The sequence below is a fragment of the Pelophylax lessonae genome (genome assembly GCF_965119305.1).
Source record: "Pelophylax lessonae genome assembly, chromosome: 4".
In the NCBI taxonomy this organism is placed as follows: Eukaryota; Metazoa; Chordata; class Amphibia; order Anura; family Ranidae; genus Pelophylax; species Pelophylax lessonae.
The window spans coordinates 95,093,061-95,115,359 of NC_138771.1; the positions used below are offsets into that span (position 1 = coordinate 95,093,061).

General features: G+C 40.1%; 1 protein-coding gene across 2 annotated transcripts in view; it reads left to right on the forward strand.

Annotated features, from left to right (window-relative positions):
• LOC309553742 (protein unc-13 homolog C-like) overlaps window positions 1–22,299 on the forward strand; it is a 621,348-nt gene that overhangs the window by 227,903 nt on the left and 371,146 nt on the right. For both annotated transcript variants that reach the window (XM_082255119.1, XM_082255120.1), the window contains exon 12: window positions 11,851–11,984. In XM_082255119.1, the coding sequence (XP_082111245.1) occupies window positions 11,851–11,984 (134 nt within the window). The remainder of the gene's footprint in view (window positions 1–11,850; window positions 11,985–22,299) is intronic.

The window sequence follows — 22,299 nt, forward strand, 5'->3', positions numbered from 1 at the left end:
GTACATGGGACAGCTAGATTTGTCAAATATTTAAGCTTTGGTAATTGTGCTTTTCTTTTCTGAAACCTGTTGAAAATAACAGACTGTTGATAATTGTTTATATCTCAGTCGGTGGGAAGCAAGGTTACTGATCCTTCCTGAGATAATGACAGGCACTAAAAGAAGAATCTACAAATCTGTATATGAAATAAAATCAACAAAAAAGGAGCAGTAAATGTGAAAACATGAAAATTAAATTAAAAATCAGTTTATCTTAATTTGTCTTAATAGGAAAACAAAAACCTGGAAAAGTGGAAAATTTAGAGCCGGGTGTATAGTATTATGATCACAAATTGGCACTTAAAAGTCAAATGGCACCACTGACATTTAAGGTTAAGATGTTGCAAATCTATCTGTTGTGCTGCTTTAATTAGGCTGTTATGGTTGGTGTTTTTACTTAGGCAATATATATATATATATATATATATATATATATATATATATATATATATATATATATATATGCTTAGCTAGGGAAAAATGTAATTGTATAAGCACATTTCCAATTATCAGGTCATTGGGTAACTTGTGTAAACACTTCATTAAAAACTTTTAAAGTCATAAAAAGATGCATAACTGAAGAAAAAAATGTTCAAATGTTGTCAGTAGATATGGTCCCTATGGTTTAAGGAATATGATTTTTTTTCTAGAACACTTTAGAAGTCTATAGTACTCACTATTTACTTTAAAGGGATAATGATTTTGACTCGATTTTATTTATTGTATTCAAGTACTGTAACTGCAGTATTTTTTAATTTGTCTGTTATTATCTTTTTCAATGATATGCACCCAATCTTAAATTTACGAATAAATATTAATACACTGCAACAGATTCCCAGATCACTATAGTTTATTGAAAAGCTGCCCAGGGGATGAAAAAAATAACACTGTAGCCATCCTCTAAAACATCATACCGCATCCTTGCCTACCTTAGCACATGGAACATGTCATCAAATAAAAACACATTAACATTAGGGCCGAACCATGAATATTCCACTAAACCAGGAAACAAGATCCTGTTTGAACCAGAGCATTGAAAATAATTAAATAAAAGAAAAGGCTGTATTGATTATATGCACTGATGTATGTAATCTCTTGGTGGCACAGGTAAAGTCCCATTGGCACAGGTAAATGCCCCCCCCCCCTCTGATGGCAGGAGATGTTCTATTGATACGTCATTAGGGATGGTACCCCTAAAATAATGGATATGGGAAGATAGGACAGTTCCACCTTATGAATTCTTGGGTGCTTCTTAAATTAACTCATTATAAATATTGATACAAATTAGACCATCGGGAGATCCCCAAAGAAGTTGAATTGCATCTATTGCACACCTTACAGGACTACCCACAGTTCATGCAGGTCACTGTATGAACTTGTAGTGAATTGGTGGATGGCGCCACCAAGCAAATATAGGAATATTAGAATCTTCACCAGAACACCTGGGTTTAGTGATAATCCTATACTTTATTCTTATAAAACAACAGACATCAAAAGCCAACATTCCTAACATTTTCCTGTTACTGTATGTGAATAAAGGACACCTCTATTACTATATAAAGGTATTCTAGGGAAGATTCTCATTTTCTATCTTAAAATCCATTGACCCAAATGTGTAACTAGTATCCAGTATAAACTAGCGTACTCCCTGTTATACTTTTGTGGAGTTATAATTTGGTGGGTATTGTACTGGCCCGACTGGAAAAAACTAGGACTTGTTGCAAATTCTGTTAGCAGGAATTGAATATTAAATAAAAAACTGATATTTGTCTTAGAAAGGGTGGCAAATGACACCACTTCAAGTTACCTCTCTGTAGTCGAGGAAAATTTATACTGGACAACATTCTTCTTACTGCCAGGTCACCTGCATATACTGCACTGGTCTCTTGCATGTCTCAGTTGGGTTTTTCTCTGTATGCTTTAGAATTACAGGCCATTGAATCAAAATTCTTCATAATTTATTATTATTTCTCCATCCATGGTCAACTTTAGCTACATGTACACTCTATTCCATTGATTATCTCATCCAAACATAATTGGTTTTAGGTATTCTTTTCAAATAAATACCATATTTTTAATTCCTAGTCTAAACATGGATAAATCTAGTTGGAATGTGTCTTAATTGAGCATTGAAACAACAGATTTAATTTTGCTCATGGCAAATGTATCAGATCTTTGCCATATGTCATTTTTTGTATGCTGAGAATTTCACTGCCAATGAAAATATTAAATAATGGCTGTAGCCATTGCCTGAGCTTACCACTATTTCAAGCAAGGCATATCATAGACTGTTATCTTCAAGCTTGGCATATCAAAAGTCTGTAATCTTTTCACTATTTCCAAAAACCCTAAATAAAAGGGTCATATTCATGTATTATTTTTACACCTGGGACACTACTATATGTTTGTATTCTCTGTATATTTCAACTGCTTCCTCCAGCTTCTTTAGTGTTATTCTTTGGATTAGCAGTGTTTAATTGTGTAAGGTAATAAAGAAAGCATATACTAATGGAAATATGTGGCTTTTATTGTAAACTTTTTTCTTAAAATGCTAACTGCTTTGATGTTTCTGCAAGAATGATTCTAGAAACACTAACCCAGAACAATCATGCATATTAGAAAGTCAGAAGTCTGCATACTTTTTTATTTAATGACTTAGAGTACTGAGGCCATTGGATTAGCATGGCATTTTGAGAAAGACAGATCAGGATTGGCAGTTTCCATAATCTCTTAAGGTAGATTTTCTATAAGGACTTATCCATACATGGGATTTTAGTAGTTTGTGAACATTTAGTGACACAAAAGAAGAGAGAGCTTGTGTGTGAGTTTTTGCATGTATTGCCTATGAATACTTTTGTGGAACTTGCAAGGCGTTTTTTTTGGGCATTTTTTGGGCGTCTTTGGAGGCAGGCATAACATCAGAACTTCTGTGTAGGGGTATATATACACACACACATGTATGTATATATACACATACACATATATAGGTGTGAAAGTAGCAGAAACCTATGCTTGCGCTAATTAAATATTTAACAGGCATATGGCTTCTCTCCTATGACACATATATATGTGTATGTGTATAAATACATATAAGTGTGTGTGTATATATACCCCTATACAGAATTTCAGATGTTTTGCCTGCCTCCAAAGACCCCCAAAAAATTCCCAAAAAAAACGCCTGCTGCAAAAACACACCTGGGCGTTTTTGTAGCAGGCGTTTTTTTGGGCATTTTTTGGGCGTCTTTGGAGGCAGGCATAACATCAGAACTTCTGTGTAGGGGTATATATACACACACACATGTATGTATTTATACACATACACATATATAGGTGTGAAAGTAGCAGAAACCTATGCTTGCGCTAATTAAATATTTAACAGGCATATGGCTTCTCTCCTATGACACCTATATATGTGTATGTGTATAAATACATATAAGTGTGTGTGTATATATACCCCTATACAGAATTTCAGATGTTTTGCCTGCCTCCAAAGACCCCCAAAAAATGCCCAAAAAAAACGCCTGCTGCAAAAACACACCTGGGCGTTTTTGTAGCAGGCGTTTTTTTGGGCATTTTTTGGGCGTCTTTGGAGGCAGGCATAACATCTGAACTTCTGTATAGGGGTATATATACACACACAATTATATGTATTTATACACATACACATATATAGGTGTGATAGGAGCCGAGACCTATGCCTGTTAAATATGCCTGTTAATGATTTCATTAGCGCAAGCATAGGTTCCTGGTCGAACCGAACTTTTGAAAAGTTCGATCAGCTCTAGTGATAAGTAGGTCCAGAGATAGAGAATGTGTTTTTATTATGAAATTTTAAACTTTTCCTGTTAAGGTTGGTCTTGCCCCCCCCCCCCCCCCACCAAAACATCCCATGGCTTGTTATTGGTTTTATACAGTGGTAAATCCCCTAAAGTGTAATTTTAGTCAGACTTCAGGCTGGCCCCTTTTGCAGGTATAGCTATGTAAAACATTAAAAAATAAGTGCTTATACTGTTTAAAATCCAGTAATACACTGTTTTACCCTGCTCCGCACATGCTTAGTTGCTCTTAATTTTTGAGCACTGTGCCAAATGTGTAGAGACCAATCGGCTGACAGCCTAAAGATGCACTGCTGTTCAGGGGCCCTGGGCTTCAGCAAAATGGTGGCCTCCAGCAAGAAGAAATAAGGGCAATGCTGGAAGCAATTTACGGCACACGCTATTTATTGTAGCATAATTATTCATGTGGAATGTATGTTTCTTGCTAAAGAACATTATTTTAATGAAGTTGTTACGGGTAAAGTTCTTCTTTAAGGACCAAAATAAAAGCTCATGAGAGAAGGCAGGGACATGCATGACTTTTAGAGGAAAAGTCAAGATTTGAAATTCCTTTCCATTTTCCTGAAAGTAACTCCTTGTTAAAGCATAACTCCACTTTTGTTGAGAAACAAACATTCCCCTCTGAGTGATCTCTGTACATTTCCAGGATAATAACAACCTTTGTTGCAGATTCCTACCTTTTGTTATTCTGAAGAAATCCCTGTTTGTTCCTCTGTGCTGAGTGCAGCTGCAAAGCACTAATGAGAAAATCTGCTGGGCCTGCATCCCTTTAGACAACTTCCTATTGGGAGTATCTGTCAGGGTGCCAGGAAACCAGACCACATGAAGATGCAAGTAAAATAAAGCAATTTATTAGGGCAACAACAATAAACGCACAGCAAGAGTGAGGAGTGAAATCAGGAACAGCCACGGTACAGTCCAGAAATGGGTAGTCATGCAACCCGGGATCAAGTCTAGAAGCCAAGCCAGGCAGTGGTGTATTTTGGTTTTGTGCTGCCCTAGGCAAGACTAAAATTGGGCGCCCTCCCCATGTAAATTTTCCCTACTCCTTTTTTAACGGATGTGTCTTCCTCCAAAATTGAAGGACTACAAGTCCCAGCATGAACCCCTGAGATCTCACGAGGGGGGGGGGTGAGAGGGGGTGGCAGAGAGAGGGTGAGGGAGAGAGAGAGGGGGGATGAAAGAGAGAGAGAGAGAGAGAGGGGTTGGGTGAGGTAGGGAGGGAGAGAGAGAGAGGGATTGGGTGAGGGAGGGGGGTGAGAGAGGGGGGAATCGAAGAGAGAGAGAGGGGGGATGAGAGAGAGAGAGAGAGAGGGGGGATGAGAGAGAGAGAGCGAGAGAGAGTGGGGGTGGGAGAGAAAGTGAGAGGGAGGTGAGAGGGGGATGAGAGATGGAGATGAGAGTGAGAGAGGGATGATAGAGAGAGAGGGGGGTGAGAAAAAGAGAGGGAGGTGAGAGGGAGAGAGAGGAGGGGTGAGAGAGTGAGAAAGGGGGTGAGAGAGGGGGGGAGAGAGGTGGTTCTAGCAACCAGTGGCCAATAGAGTCTCAGGTGGTGGGGTGGCTTTTTTGCTGCCCCCCTGCAAAGTGCTGCCCTAGGCCTGGGCCTTGTTGGCCTAGGCCAAAATACAGCACTGAAGCCAGGTCATGCACAGAGGAACACGGAGAACAGAAGACTGCTAGCAGTTATGCACCTTGGAGCACAAACACAAGGGCAAGGACTGCAAGCCATTAGGTGATATATATAGTCAGGTGTGCAACATCATCACTGAGCGATGCCCAGGCAGCAGGCAAGTGATGATGCAAACAGAGTTTTTTAAGAGACAGAAGTCTGCACATGTCCATGATGGCTGCCTACAGGAAGACAAGGTAAGACCTTGACATTATCTCACCAAAAATCACATTTTTGTTGCAGGGGATACCTGAAATCTGACTTGTATCTTAGGCAGACTTCTGGGAAAATTGGTGAGCCAATCACACAAGCAGGAAATGATGTTTCTGGGGTATGGTCAGTACACATTCTGTGTACATAACAGCTCTAGGCAGCCATATTAAATTGCATTTTAAGAAAATTACAGGGGCTGCAGATCAAAAAGGAAAGGTCATTTTTAATAACATTCAGTTACAATATGATTTGTGTTGCAATTGTATACGCTATATTATTTTTTCTTCATTTGCTATTTTTTCCCAACAAAGGTGGAGTTACCCTTTAACACTTTTCCATTATGTGCCAAGCCATGAGATTCTTATCTATTGGAGTTGAAAAAAATCTTGAGAAATCCCATCTACTGATTTGTGACTTTTTTAGGCATGCTCATCTAGGTTAAATTTTAGGTCATCCTGGCATTCCCATCTTCGAAATCTGAGCTATGATTTTATCTACCCATATATCTTCCTTGTGGAGGAGAGTAAAAAGAGATTGGTAGAGTCAAGCTTTTACTCAGACTGCAACAGATTGCATGATTGTGTTTCAGTCCAATCTAGGTTGGACGGGAGCCAGTTTGTTATCTATCAGTATGTCAGTAAAGCTATCTATCTGGCTATTAGTTCTAATGTTAATGTAACAGTTTCCATAATAGTATAGGAAATTAGCGGCAACACTTGACTGTTTGCACCTGTCTAAGACATCCTGCTATTTTGTTAATAAGACAGCAGTGAAAGAAGATTGATTATCATCTGAGAGATAGCAAGCAAAGTGCTCTAGCCTGACCTCCCAAAATCTCTGCAGTGAAGTGAATGGCAGGCATGATACAATAAAATTCATCTTGATAGAAATAGTGGAAACAACCTTGCAGGAAGGGTACTAAAAATAAATCGTGTCTGCTATTTAACATGCATAGTAATGAAAGCTCTATCAGTCTCACAATGCTGATCTCAAAGATCACCCTGGTGCTGGAATAATCTTGTCTCCCTGTCAGGTCCTGGATTGTGGATGCAGAGGCAAGCTGTCAGTCACATTGTTTCATGGGCTCAGTCTGTTTTATTGACTGGGCTGTTTTTGTCCACAAGCATCTTCTATCAATTTTGCTTAATAGATACATTCATGAATTCCTATAATATTGGAGAAAATGAATTTACATCCACAATGTAAGGAAAGGTTTTATTCTAAATAGGAAGGTAGAAAATAATCATTTCCAAAATGTATATAAAATGTGCAATCATCCAAACAATAGAGCTTGTTAAATCAAGGAATTTAGGGCATTTGGAAAGTGTTATGGTATTACATAACAGCATGTATTTGAGTATTGCTTTGCAGTTTCTAGTAATTGTAAGTGTAATTGTTGAGTCTAGCAGTATGCACCAATTAGCCATAACTTAATGACCACTGACAGGTTTAGGGTCCTTTAACATGGAACGGAGTCCGTTCTGCTCAGCGGGGGGATCGATTCGCTGATCCCCTCTGAGCAGGAGGATGACAGCTCTGTCTCCGCTCTGTGTGCAGAGACGGACCAGTCAGATTCCCGCTGTCCTCTATGGGGAGATCGGATGAGAACGGACCACCTGTCCATTCTCCTCCGATCCCATCTGATCTGCCAGACAGATGGAAAATAGGGTTTCCATCCGTCCGGATTTCACGAACAGGACCGGAATCGGATAGTAGCGGGTGTCAGCGAAGATGTCTCCGCTGACATCCACTGCCCCATAGGGATGCATGGATTATTCGATCAGGTCCGCCTGAAAAACTGACAGACGGATCGGATCACCCATGTGAATGGGGCCTAAGTGAATAATTATCTCGTTTCAATGGCATCTGAAAATCTGTGGGATATATTAGGCAGCCAGTAAACGTGTTGTTCCTGACGTTAATGTGTTCAAAGCAGAAAAATTGGGCATCATAGTTTGTGGTGTGGAGTTGCATTGCCATTGCAATGCTGACCCACATCCACATCCAAAAGCACCTACTGTATAACGGCCACATGTACATTAGAACTGGACATGGAAGCAAAGAAGTCGGTCTGATAAAACACATTTTCTTTTACATAATGTGAATAACCAGGTGCGTGTGCGTTGTTTACGTGGGGAAGAGATGGCACCAGGATGCAGTATGAGAAAATGGCAAGCAGGCAGAGGCAGTGTGATGCTTTGTGCAATGTTCTGCTGGGAAACCTTGGGTCCACCCATTCATGTGGATTTTACTTTGACACGTACCACTAAATTAAACATTGTTGCCGACCAAGTACACCCTTAATAGAAACAGTATTTTCTGATGGCAGTGGCCTCTTTAAGCAGAATAATGCACCCTGCCACACCTTAAAAATGGTTCAAGAATGATTTAAGAAATACAACAAAGAGTTTGAGATGTTGACTTGGCCTTCAAATTCTCTCAACGTACAGGAGTTAAAAGTTCTGCTATTGCTGGTTTGATGTCAGATACTACAGAATATGTTTAGAGATCTAGTTTTGTCCATTCCTCAAAGGGCTCATGCTTAAGAAAGAGAGTGTTGCCCTAGAAATGTGGCACCACCTACTCCTCCCTCCTGTGATGATTCAAATATGTCTGAGAGGTGCAGTGTTTATGCCTGTAGATGCCACCGCTCCACATCGCTTCATAGTGGGTCTAGGCACCACTATAACCAAGGTTTACTGTTTCCACTGCACACATTGTTTTCTACATGGAGTCCCTCGTTGTTCTTGCTCCTCCTCCTGCACCTAAGCCAGACACAGGTAATTATACAAGTGAGTGATACTTTGGTTGCCAATAAATTCTTTATAATTAACTGATCCTTCACCAATGCTGCTTTTATCACTTCATTTTTTTTTTTTTTTTTAGGCAGCCACAACTTTGGCATCATGCTTCACAGAAAAACACTTGCTCTCTTTATGGAAGCATTGGTCTGTCTACAGAGGCAAAACATTCTCCATTTTGAGTCAGACTTAGAGTTCTCCCATTGGTAGGGAATGTGAACTGAATCTGATTGCAGAGATATGAGCTAATTCATACTATGTGCTTTGAAAGACATTTTTCTGCATTGTAAAACTTATTTCACTGCAAGGACACACAGAAAACTGTTGTTTCCTATGTGTCCCATTCACACTGCAACACAGCCTAGGGACATGCTGCATTTTATGGCAGTGCACAATGCTGAATCGCATGCCACTGATCAGCAGCATAGCACATTGCGCTGCTGTGCAGTACATTGCCATGAATGAATTGTGCATTTTGTATACTTCGCATAAAGTTTGTACAACACAAAAAAAAAACAATAAAAAAGCACTGCACTGAATCACGCATCAAACTGCCCCCTATCATAGCTGTCATTTCACAGCTGCCATAGCGGTAAAGGGTTCCAGCAGCTGTCTGCTGTAGTTTGAGCCAAGACTACAGGTCTGACTTACTTAGCTAGGGGAATGTTCTTTTACAAAGAAACCACTGCTTGCACATAGAGAGCAAGGATCCTTCTTTGTAGCATGCTGGCAGGTAACAGGCTCAATCTAGTATCTAAAGAAAATGGACTATAAGATTTTAAACACCTTTTGTTATAAACACATTTCTTTATATATGGTCTGTGACAGTCCTATCAACAAAGGCAGCAACAACCAGGTTAATGTATCTGACTATTGTTCTCTTTTTATCACTTGACATCCCAGAAAACCTAGTTAATTGACTGTACTTTAATATAAGTATTATTTCTAAAACTGAACCTTACACTTGGACAAAAATAAAAAATGCAATACCTGTCCATGTGCAACAGCAGGGCTTGAAACATATGTGGTAATCTGGCCATAGTGTGAAGAATAGACTTCCTAAAGAATTTGAATCTGGTTTTGATTTAAATACATGCATCTGTTTACTGCAGTTGTGTCTTGAGATAATACTTGGCTTTGTACAGAGCAGCCCGGATCCTCCTCTTTTCGATTCCCTCATAGCTGTTTCTGGCCCCTCCCTCCTATCGAGTGCACCCACAGCAAACAGCTTGCTATGGAGGCACCTGAGCTGAGCTGCAGCTCTGTGTGTCCATTCAGACACAGAGCTGCCATTTGCCCCCACCCCCTCTCTCCTGATTGGTTAAGTGACTTTGATTGACAGCTATGGGAGCCAATGGCGCCGTGGCTGTTTCTCAGCCAATCAGGAAGAATCACAGGCGATCAAGTGACTCGTGGACATCGCTGGCTAGAGATGGAGCACAGGTAGGTATTGGGGTGCTGAGGAGGCTGCTGCACACAGAAGGCTTTTTATCTTAATGCATTGAATGCAATTCTTCTAGGTGCACTTACACACCGTTTTTGAAGGAACTCGGCAGGTAGATTGTTAAAAACATCTTGAAGAACTAACCGCAGAACTTCTGTGGATGTAGGCTACCCTAAATCCTTCTGTCTCTTCATGTAATCCCAGGCAGACTCAATGATATTGTTATCAGGGCTCTGTGGCTTTGTAGGGGCCAAACCTAGGAATCCTTGTTCTTCCTAATGCTGTAGATAGTTTTTAATGACATTTCCTGTATGTTTGGGGTCCTTGTCCTACTGCAGAATAAATTTGGGGCCAATCACACGCCTCCCTGATGGTATGGCATGATGGATAAGTATCTGCCTGTATTGAGTCTGGGATTACATGAAGAGACAGAAGGATTTGAGGCAGCCAACATGTACAGAAGATCTATGCTAAAGGTGGACATAAAAAGAATAACTTTAAAAGGTTTAGTTCACCATTTGTAATAAAAATGATAAACACACTCATATTTATTAAAAAATTGCATTTATTTTTATTTAGGAGCCTGAGAAACATTGCACCTTTTCACCTTGTTCTTTCTGGTCCATACTGGGGTCCTTCAGTTACATGGCAGCAGGAACTGTCACTAAACTGATGTTACTATACTTTCTTCTTGTGAATAAATGATGTGACTGTGCAATTGGAGTCACTCACAGACACTCCAATTTTAAATTTGACAATTGCTGACAGGTAGAACAACCCCCTGGCTCTTGCAGGGAGGGGGGAATTGAGGGTAGCGGACTGTAGCCTTTGACCATGCATCTTAAGACGTCACAGTGGCTAAGTGGTGAGCACTTCTGCCTAGCATCAGCTAGGATTGCCAGTTAAAATCCCAAACATGACATTACCTGCCTGGTTTTGCATGTTTTCCCTATACCTGTGTGGGTTTCTTCCCACATTCCAAGGACATGCTGGTAGGTTAATTAGCTCCTGTCTAAATTGAACCTAGTATCTGTATAAATAAATAGAAGTTAGGTACCTTAGATTGTAAGCTCCTTGAGGGCAGGGATGGATGTGAATGTACAATATATACGTAAAGCGCTGTGTAAATTGACAGTGCTATATACGTAGCTGTATTAAATAAATAATACACCCTAAATATGGGTAAAACATGATCAGAAAGAGAAAGTAAGCCCTAAAATGTCAGTTTATAATATGTATTTTTGCAATCTGCGTAGAATGGCTGCTTGTTTTCTGCTTTTCCATTACATTTTCTGGAGGTGTATCTTGTCTTTTTTGTCGGTGTGCATTTGTGAGTTGGGGGGGGGGGAGGGAGTAGTGAAGTTTTTCTACTTTTTTATGTTGTAGTGTATCTAAAATGTGCAAAATAGAGAATTGGCTAGTTTAATATTGTTTTAAAACACACTCGCTACCTACTTCAGGTTAGGAAACATAAAATGGGATCCAACCTATGCTTTCTGCCAACACTGTATTTCAAAATTGTAAAAGGGCAAGCTCACATTGACATTTATCATGATATTACCAAATTATTGTCCATTTAATCAACAAGAAAAATATTTAATTGCTAAATTTTAAAAGTGGTAATCTATTTCTTCAGCATAGTAACTGAAAGCTTCACTCTTTGTTGATCATGGCAGAATGAATGCAAACTTTAGACCAAAGCAAAGTGTATAACAAGTTTACAGGAATTGTTATGCTATCCAGGCACTTCTATGCAGGGATACAATATTGTGTTTTAACCGTATGCAATCACTTTCAAAAAGTATTATGTGATTCAACATTAATATGGTAATTTAAATTATTTTATAGGGTAAGAAGCAAGACATTCCAAGAGAAGAACAAGGTCCAACAATTAAAAACTTGGATTTCTGGCCAAACCTCATTACTCTTATGGTCACTATCATTGATGAGGATAAGACTTCCTACACACCCATTTTAAATCAGTGAGTACTAAAAATGAAATACATGCATCAATCATAAACTGCTACAAATCTACAAGGTACTAACCTGTGTTTACACCTAAGAATTGTAAGAACTGATGTAAAAAGACTGTTGTATATTCTTATGCTGTCACTTTAGGGCCATGTTAGACATATCTACTTGCTTCTAAGAGTCACAAATGTCAAGCACTTTGAGAGCCAGCTTATTTTCAAGTAAACAGCAATTTCATCCAGTTTTAGTATTGCATAAAATTGGAATGAGTTACATTAGTGTTATTGCCGTGAGATTTCCCCTCACTTCCTGTTCCTGGTTTCTGCTCCCCTGAGATTGCAGTGTAAGGGCATATAAATAATAATTCAGAGTTAAAGAGACACGACTTAAACGAGAAGTGTGGTAATGAAGAAAAAAACATACCTACATATTCACCTATGTGGCTGCAGCATCAATTTAATGCTGCAGCTGTCCCCCACTGATTCTAACACATGATCAAAAAGGTCTCGATCTTCACTGAGCAGAGAGCGGTGACTGTAAGTCTCCGGATCTCTGCTTTGCCCCTCCTGTGCTCAATGGAGCACCAGGGTGTAGGGGAGGCAGAGCGGCTGGCTCAGGCTCTCAGCAGCATGCTGAGAGCCTGACCCAGCTGTTAGTCAGCCATGTGGACAGATCAATACTACTTTGGCCATACTTCTCATTTGATCTCAAAGGAATGATAGCGTTAAGCAAAGAAAGTCAAACCCTGCTAATTTTTCTCCCATGATTGGATGGCTCATAGGCATTCAGATTCAGAATACCTTAGCAATCCCAAAGAGAAATTATTGAAAAATATAGGGCTGTTTTTAGATGTGACCATATTTGCCAGATCTCTTTTCAGCACACCCACTTCACCTTACCCTAAACAACCTCTAGTCTGGAAAACCTCTAGTCTGAAAAAAAAACCCATCGCTCTTCTAAAGATTATTGTGTATCTCCAGAATCTAAACTGAAATCATAATAAAATCCTTGTTCCACTCTAATTATTATAAAGTATAGGAATTGTGGGTTACATCTTTTATTTGATTTTTGCTTTTTTTCCTTGTACCCGTCAATGTCACTGATGCTGTTAGCTAGAAGAATATCCCCCCTGGTATCATATATTGTAATAGAAAAAGGTGGGATGCTGTAATTGTGTCTATTGATTTATGATGGCCAGCTAACTTCTATTATGGCTCCTAGTACACACTGGCCTGCTTTGCCCCTCCAGTGCTCAATGGAGCACCGGGGTGTAGTAGGGGAGACGGAGCGGCTGGCTCAGGCTCTCAGCAGCATGCTGAGAGCCTGACCCAGCTGTCAGTTAGCCATCTGGACAGATCAATACTACTTTGGCCATACTTCTCATTTGATCTCAAAGGAATGATAGCATTAAGCTAAGAAAGTCAAACCCTGCTAATTTTTCTCCCATGATTGGATGGCTCATATGCATTCAGATTCAGAACGCTTTAGCAATCCCAAAGAGAAATTATTGAAAAATACAAGGCTGTTTTTAGATGTGACCATACTTGCCAGATCTCTTTTCAGCACACCCACTTCCCCTTACCCTAAACAACATCTAGTCTGAAAAAAAACCCATCACCCTTCTATAGATTATGGTGTATCTCCAGAATCTAAACTGAAATCATAAATAAAATCCTTGTTCCACTCTAATTATTATAAAGTATAAGAATTGTGGGTTACATCTTTTATTTGATTTTTTCTTTTTTTCCTTGTACCCGTCAATGTCACTGATGCTGTTTGCTAGAAGAATATCCCCCCTGGTATCATATATTGTAATAGAAAAAGGTGGGATGCTGTAATTGTGACTATTGATTTATGATGGCCAGCTAACTTCTATTATGGCTCCTAGTACACACTGGCCTCAGAAGAGCAGACATAGGTGTTCAGTGTTCAGTCTAGCAAAACATGATGGATGTTCTTTTCATCTATGCTTCAGACTACTCACTTTGATTATAAGTACCAAGAAATTACATATTTTCATTGGGTAAACCATACTTTTGTGCTTGGACTAAATAAATAACCTTGGATGCAATATTTTAAGAGAACTACAACTTATTGTTGCCTTTGTGAAAATACAACTCTCCTGAAAAGCTAACATGTTACTGTGGTTCATTTTATCATTAACAAATGTAACTACAGACAAACCTTATTTATTTTTATTTTAGATAGAACCATTTTTGGCCCCGATAAGGGATGAGCTCAAGCATGATCAGGTACTAGTCTGAACCAGCCTGAGCTATCCCACCAGAAAGCTCTCACTGCAGACCACCAATTATAAGCAACAGACTCATTCCCTGCCCAACAGCCACGTGTATACATACCCCTTTTATATATGTGGCTGGGGGGTGATGTATGCCTCAGTCACTTATGATTGGCGGTCCACAGTGACATCTTCCTGGCAGGATAGCTCAGGCAGGTTCAGACTAGTATCCAAACATGTCTGAGCTCATCCCCACTGGTGATGTATTGTTCTTCACTTCCTGTCCTGGTGATGATGTTGTCCCTGGGAAGTGAATGGAAATGTTTAGCTACTTAACAAGACTGGTTGTGTTGTTCGCAGAGTTAGATTCCTATTATTCAAATAGACTGGCCATGTAATAGTAAACATTCTGCTAATCATGATGCTATATTCTGAGTAAAAAACAGCTTTGCAGCATATAGTCATTAAAAAAATGACACCAAACTTTCAAGACCTATGTCTTCTCCCTGCTGGTCTTGCAACGAAAATATGGACATGTGTTGAAAGCAAACCATAACACCACATGGCATGCGATCATTTAATGCCAATCAAGTGTCTTTAGTGTGCTAGCTGGAAAAAAAATGCTGACTGGCCAAGAAACATCTACTAAGTACCGTAACCATATATGATTTCATAGTGTAATTATTTTGCATAGAAAATAATATGTGTTTGTCGATTAGTGACAAAATCAGAAAATTATTTAAAACTGATGTTTAATCTGCTTATATTTTGCCTTCCCTGTTTTTTTCTTTCCCCCACTTATCAACGTGCAAAGGTATATTGCAAATAAAAAAATCCTGTTTTTTTTAATTAACTTATTTAAGACCCAGTGGTAGCATCTCTATGCATTGGAGGCAGATCATGGCTGGTTGGGGGGAGGGGACTGGCCGTCTGCTGTACATAGCTTCCTGAAAACATTGCAACTCCCTGCCATTAGCGTACTGAAAACATTGCAAAACCCTGCCATTAGCGTCCTGAAAACATCACAACACCCTGATAGTATTCTTCCCATGAGTCCACAGCCCAGATGCAAGCAGTGGGCTTGGTCTTGACAGGAGTTATGCAATTATCAAAATTCCTTGTTGTAAGGGTATCAGTCTGGTGGGAATTCCTAGACAGTAAATTCCCACAGGTGATGCTAAACCTTCATGCTTGAAAGAACTGAAATTAAATTAATAAAAGGCTTGACTCAGGGATAGTCCGGCTGGGGAGGAATAAAACGATTTTTAGTGCACGCCCTTCAGCCAGGAAATGAGGTGGACACTGTCTGACTTACTGTAGTTTCTAATGCACACTGTGTCAAAGCTCACAATGTGCAATGAAATCACAGTAAGCCATGTCAGTAGAGTTAAGGAGCCTGTACAACTGTGCATTGTCAATGGTAAGGCTGGTTTTCAGCTTGAAGTTTTTCATAGAGGGTAGGTGTATTATTTGTACAGGCTGTACAACTGCACAAGGACACTGTGAGACTTAGAGGCCCATTTATAGTGGATGTGGGTCAGGTGGGTGCTGGGACTCCTCCTAAGAAATGAAAGGCACTCATCATGTTCTGGTCTGTAATTTCAAATTGGTATTGAACAGTGACAAGCTCCATAACTCCCTGGATTATTGCGGGCACTGGGACATACAAAATGGGGATGATTTACTAAAAGCAAAGAGACTGGTGCAGCTGCGCCATAGCTTAGTAAATTTGGTGAAGCTTCACTATGCAAAGAACATACATTCATGTGCAAGGAAGATTAAAAAAAAACAACATTTGTGATTGCACATAATCGTATAATGGAAGTCTTCAGAGCTTCCCCTCATTTACTAAGCTCTGGAGCAACTGCACTTGCAAAGTGCAAGGTTTATTGAAACAATGTTTGGTGCCTCAAGCCAAAAAGGGGTGGGACTTTACGGGCTTAATCAAAATAATATGATAAGTATTGTTAAAAATTTATTGAAAACGAAAATTTCATAAATGATACATACAGTACATTAATTGTGTGGATGGGTTATAGACCCAAATGTGATAGTGAGATTAGGCAGAAAGAAGTGACAAAGTGAATGGTGACAATGATATATTTTTCTCTCTGTCTGTTCTTGCTCATGTGAGGTATTGGAACTGTTTTGAGAAAGAATATATCTAACATTTCCAACGTGTTTCGGCATTTATAATACGCTGCCTTTTTCAAGGAAAAAATTGTCCACCATATCTGAAAGATATATAATGGGTAAATGTTAGATGATATAATATGCAAAAAGTGGGTATTTACCATTGTTGCATGGAAAGGTAAGTATACACATACTAGTGACGTGTATGTCGGCTCCCGGACCCTTGCATCTGTTCTCCCAAGTATATCACACAGGATTTGAGATGAAAAGCTGTCTCTGTGGTATATAAGGTGAGATATGTTGGAAATTTATTGTGATAATAGGGAAATATCAAAAAGTAAAAAAGTAAATTAAGCCTGTAAAGTCCCACCCCTTTTTGGCTTGAGGCACCAAACATTGTTTCAAGAATTTATTTTGGGATGTTGGCTACACCTACTATAATAGGCTCTTTGGGATCACCACACAATTTACCAGTGCAAAGTTTATTTGCCTTTAGTAAATCATCACCAGTTTGTCTCCTATTTTCTCTTTACATGATGAAGACTAAAAGTGAAGGGGCATCCCAGTTCCATATTGAGATATTTCAGAGTATGGCAAAACTACTTTCCGTATTTATCATGTACTTTACTGATTAGTGATTATTACAATTCGCTTGCTTTGAAGGATATTCATTCAGCATGACCTATATAAATAACTCAAAACTGCCTGCAGAAACTCTTCAGGCTGCCTTGAAAACTGAGTTTTTGTATAACTGTTCCTTATAAGCAGTGATGTAACATTTTCTAGAATAGTTTAAAGGGAAGCTAGGAATTCAGATACACTAGCACGTCCAGAACGCAGGCTGTGGATTAGTTACAGTTGTGATATCAGCGTTTCTGCCTAGGCCTTTATTAATTAAGTGGAAAATCACAGGTAGTATGGTTGAGTAATCAGAAGCAGCACTAAACCAGTACGCTGATTGTTAGTCAAATATTCTAAATAATCCAAAACCTTTTACTACTTCAGAGTAAGATGGTGAAAGAGGAGAGATAAAAGAAGGATGTCAGATTTCCTGACACTGTCATTCTTCATCCTAATGAGCGCTGAAAGTGAGAAATATGCGACTAGCTCTTTCTCCCTGCTGGATGCTCTTGTGTTTCCTGAAGCTGCATTCAGTAATCATGTCTGTTTGCAAACTCAGGTAATCATTACTGTGTGATTGTGATGCTGCCACTATTTGTGTTCCACTGTTATACTGTTTTGAAGTCATTCTTCCATCTATTATAGATGCTAACCTGCTGGCTTCTTGGCTCGTTTTCTGAAATAGTGATTGCAAATTAATTGCACTTCAAATACATTGCATAAAGGGTGTGTGATGTGGAAAGGATCATGAAGTTGAGCTCCTGGTAAATAACTATGTCCTAGAAATCAAGCCTTTCCTGATAGAAACTATCTCAATCAAGCAATTGCGTTGCCTGTAGAGACCCAAATCTCTTTTACATCTTTAGTGTAGTATAGCAATATTTAGGATGGATGTCTGCTTTGGGCAGAACAGTTCATCCTCTAATTATGAGACTTGGGGAGTTAACTTACTAAAGACAAATCGACTGCTTACATTGCAAGAGAGCTTTCCTAAGATCTTAGTGAATGAGGTGAAGCTGTGGCGACATTCATCATCCAATTATGTGCAAGAAAAAATCATGTTTTTTTTTTCCCCTACATATGATTGGGTATTCTTTGCAAAGTGATCTGTTACCACATTCACTGAGCTCTAGGAAAAATCATCTTGAAGAGTGACCAGCCTGTTTGGCTTAACAAATCAACCCCTCAGTGTTCATCCTCTAATCGTAAGGCTCAGTATTGTTCATTTGAGCTGATATATCATTGACTGGCTAATGTGTTATTCATAGTCATGGTGATAGTTTTTTTTTTGTGGGAGTATATATTGCATTATGGCAATATTTCCTATCAGTAGAGTGAACTGTTTTCAGTTCGCCCCACTGATGCATTTTTTCAAGACTTTGAAAGAGCGGTGGGCACTATAGCAGCTTGGACAAGACAAGTTCATACGTGGTACATAACTATCCCAGATATTTCCTTATTTTATTTTAAAAGTAACAAAGAAAGAAAAATGGAGCACTTACAAGCTTTATTATGGATAAAATTAGCATCCTGTAATAATACATGGGTCAATTTGTGGTAGGAATGCTAATGGACCGTGTTGAATGGTATGGCCCCCTTTCTTTTTGGTATTACATTTTTGGAAAATGCTAAAAGGATTGTAAAGACAACGAGGAAAATGTTATACATATGTAGCAGGATTCCCAGCCGTTTTTCTGGATATGGGTCACCGGGTGCAATAAATGTACCGTGCGTGTTTCTCCAAGTGTGAGCACTAAAACAATGACCAGTCCAGTATCTTTGTTTTTTTTTTGTATTTCTTAGAGAACTTGGATGGGAGAAGGGAATGAGTGGGATACTCCTTTGGCTCAACTATGCACAATTTGCTAGGGACAACTGAAAAATGCAGATTGACGCTGACTTGATGCTGGCTAGATGCCGGTCAACGCCGGTTGACGCTGGTGTAACAACATCCCGTGTATGAAAGGGGTTAAAGTCGTTTAGGTTATCCCGTTCCTGAACACAAAGGCTGGTTAACGCTTGCTAGCTGCCTGTTAACTCCAAACTGACCTTTGACTGCTTTCTTACATAAAGAAGTCCTCTTTGAGCTCCCTTAAGCACTCCTTGCTGATGTAGCTACTTGTACTACTGCTGCGCTGCTAAACACTTCAGGGCCCACACCGGCACCCTCTTTCTCTCACTTATCTTCAGGGCTTAGACACTGACACCTCCTTTCTCTAAGCCTTCTCCACAGGTTAGCTGGCTCATGGATCTCTCTGACCTTCTGGAGTGGTCCCCTCTCCTAGGCAGACCCCTGGGCAGTTTTGCGTACTCACGCCACTGTTTTTCCCCGAAACTTCTGCCCGGCAGCTCCACTCGGTCCACAGCACTCTGGATCCCTCTCTCTGCAGCTCAGCTCAACCTTCGTCCTCTAGGCCGACTGCCCAGGACACCCTCACTCGCGCTGACAGGAGGAGAGACAGCCGTCACCCTCCTCCTGGGACTCTGCTTCCCGCCAAAGATGCCCTGTCACATGCTCCCCTCAGACTTATAGCCCATCCCTGGTGTGCTATTGGCTAGGTTTCCTCCACTGTCCAATAAGAGCCCCCATTGGACACAGTGGGGAGACTCCCCAGGCACAACAGGTCACACCTGGAAGCATGTGACAGCCTAAATAAATGATCACCCCCCCCCCCTCTGATATGCAGACAGGGCCACCCACATGCTTTTTCCTAGCACCTACCTAAGAGGATGCTACACGTATATTCCAAAGTAACTGCATAACTGGAACTGGAGTAATTTGGTAGCCATCAGGGAGGAGTTCCCTGGAGTAACTGAAACCTTTGGAGAAACTGTGTGCTATTAGCTTTGGCCTGGCTTCCTGCATGTCTGTTCTGACAGTAAAGGGTCTCTTACATGACTGCAGATCCACTTGCCCAGCTAGCCCTGTCTCAAAGGAGTCTGCACTTACCTACGGTCATGGCTCACTCTGCTACAGCCACATAATTCCTGGTGTCCAAAGTAGTTGCTCCCTGTTAGGATGACTTCTATTGCACAGAACTTTTTCTTGTTTTCCTGATTCTTATCTGGCTTGGAATATTGTAACAGTGTGTAAATAATATTTTATAAGATCTCTGTGGAACTAATTATCAATATAAAAATGATAAATCATGAAAATGTGCTGAGAATATGTATAGAAGGAAAAGCTACCTCTTTTTCTCTGCTGCCTATAGACCCAAATCTGTTGTGCATACAGTAGTAGTAAAATTAGTCTTGACTGTATCTAACTGTGGGTACAACAACCATGGTGTTTAAATCTGAATTCCTGATATGGATATTTTTGCATAGTTACATTAGTCCAGCTTGGACCAATGTAACTATGTAGTGCTATACCTGGCCAATTCCAGTGGAAGCTGGAAATCCCTGTAGTAAGCTCTTCTACTACAATGATGGCCTTTGACTTCCGTGTCCCATGCAGAGTGACTGCCCTGCTAAATGTAAGTATGCAAAAATATCTATATCTGTAATCCAGCTTTAACTCCTGCCCTGTTACTGTACACATATATGTGGCCTCACAAAAGTGGGTCTTTATCTGTGGGGCTGCATATATGCACAGCACAGAGACTAAACTCTCACTGAAAGCCCCATGTCCTGTACTAACTATCAAGAACTGGGAGTCCCGGTTCCAATCATCTGATCACTGTGATAGCCTCTAATCAATTTTCACAGTGATCAGTCACTGTACATCCCTCCCCAGTGCTGTTTTCTCCTTTTGAGTGGAAGCAAAAAAGATATATTGTTTTATAATATCCTTGCTAGAGGGGACAATTGTAAACAAAGCGTGTGTGTAAAGAAAAATAATAATAATAATAATAATAATAATAATAATAAAAATAAAGCTAGATCAGGGTTTGATCTAGGTCAGGGATAGGGCCAAGTTTAGGTTTAATTAGTGTTAGTGGGCACAATTCACCAGAGGTTATCGCATGCGTTATGACGTCACGTGACCAAGCATGCGATAATGAAAATGTAAATTCACTATCTCTCATATGCGGTATTTAGCGCAAACACCAAAAATATCAATTCACAAAAGGAAATAAATGCATGCGGTAATTAAAGTGGAGCTGCTGACTTTTAATATAAGAACGCTTACCTGTCCAGGAATCCTGCAATGTCGGCACCCCAAGCCGATTCGTCAATCATCTTCGGTGCAGGCGCCAGCATTGTAAGTAAGGGAACATTGGCAGTGTAGCCTTCATGCTTCACAGCCCATTTCCTAATGTGCATGCGCATGTGCAAGTCGCACTGTGCTTTTTGAATGGTCCCGCCATCTTCTAGGACCTGTGTATATCTCAGAAGGCAGTGAGGGGAAGGGACCGGAAATGTTGTAGGGAGATCTTATCGGCAATCTTACCCGAAAGATGGAGCGGGTACCTGTCAAAACCAGGTACCTGCTCCCCCCCAAAAAATGCCAAATGTGGCAGTGAAGGGGGGGAAGGGTGTAAAAAAGCAGAGCTTCCCCTTTTGGGTGGAGCTCCGCTTTAATTACTGGTCAAAGCTTGCGATAACTATGCTGTAACTATTGCAATGGTCAGACCTCCCAGTGATTGGTTAAAAAAATAGGTGGGAAAGTGCAAGCTGGAGCAAGTGTGAGCTAGATTTTAGTGAGGAGTTGTTTCTGGAGACAGGCAGATGGCATATCAAATAGGATGGAGCCCTTTAAATCAATTATTCTTGAATTTAAAGTAATACAGAAGAGGAGGTGGAGATCTCAAGTGGTCCTTAAAGGAAAGAACCTTCAAGGAGCGTACACTGCTGGATGAATTCTCCGATGCTGATACCCTGCAGAAGTTCAGGTTATCTAAACCATTTATCATGAAGCTCTATAACAAACTCATAGGGTTCATGTCAGATGCTTGCAATAACTTACCATGTGGTTCCATGCGGTATTTAAGGCATATTTGGGAAAGACAACACATGCATGTTTTTAACCACGTAACCACCCACTGCAGATTTACTGTGGCAAGGTAGCATGGCTGCGTGAATTGACGTGCCTCTGACCGGTGGTGAACAAATTTGTTCCAGAACCAATCCCTAGTCAGGTCCAGGCAAATGATTTATAGCCTAGACTTGCTGATCGGGTCTGGTGAATCACAGAACGTCCTGTGTCTGTGTAATGTGAACACAGGCACAGGAAATTAGGGTACCCACCATATATTCCCTAATGAAGTTTTAACCCCCTGACCACCCCCACTTAACCCCTTTACTGCCCTGTCACAGTGTCAATAGCACAGTTTACAGATCTTTTTTCTGATCACTGTATTAGTGTCACGGGTGATGTCAGTTAGCATCAG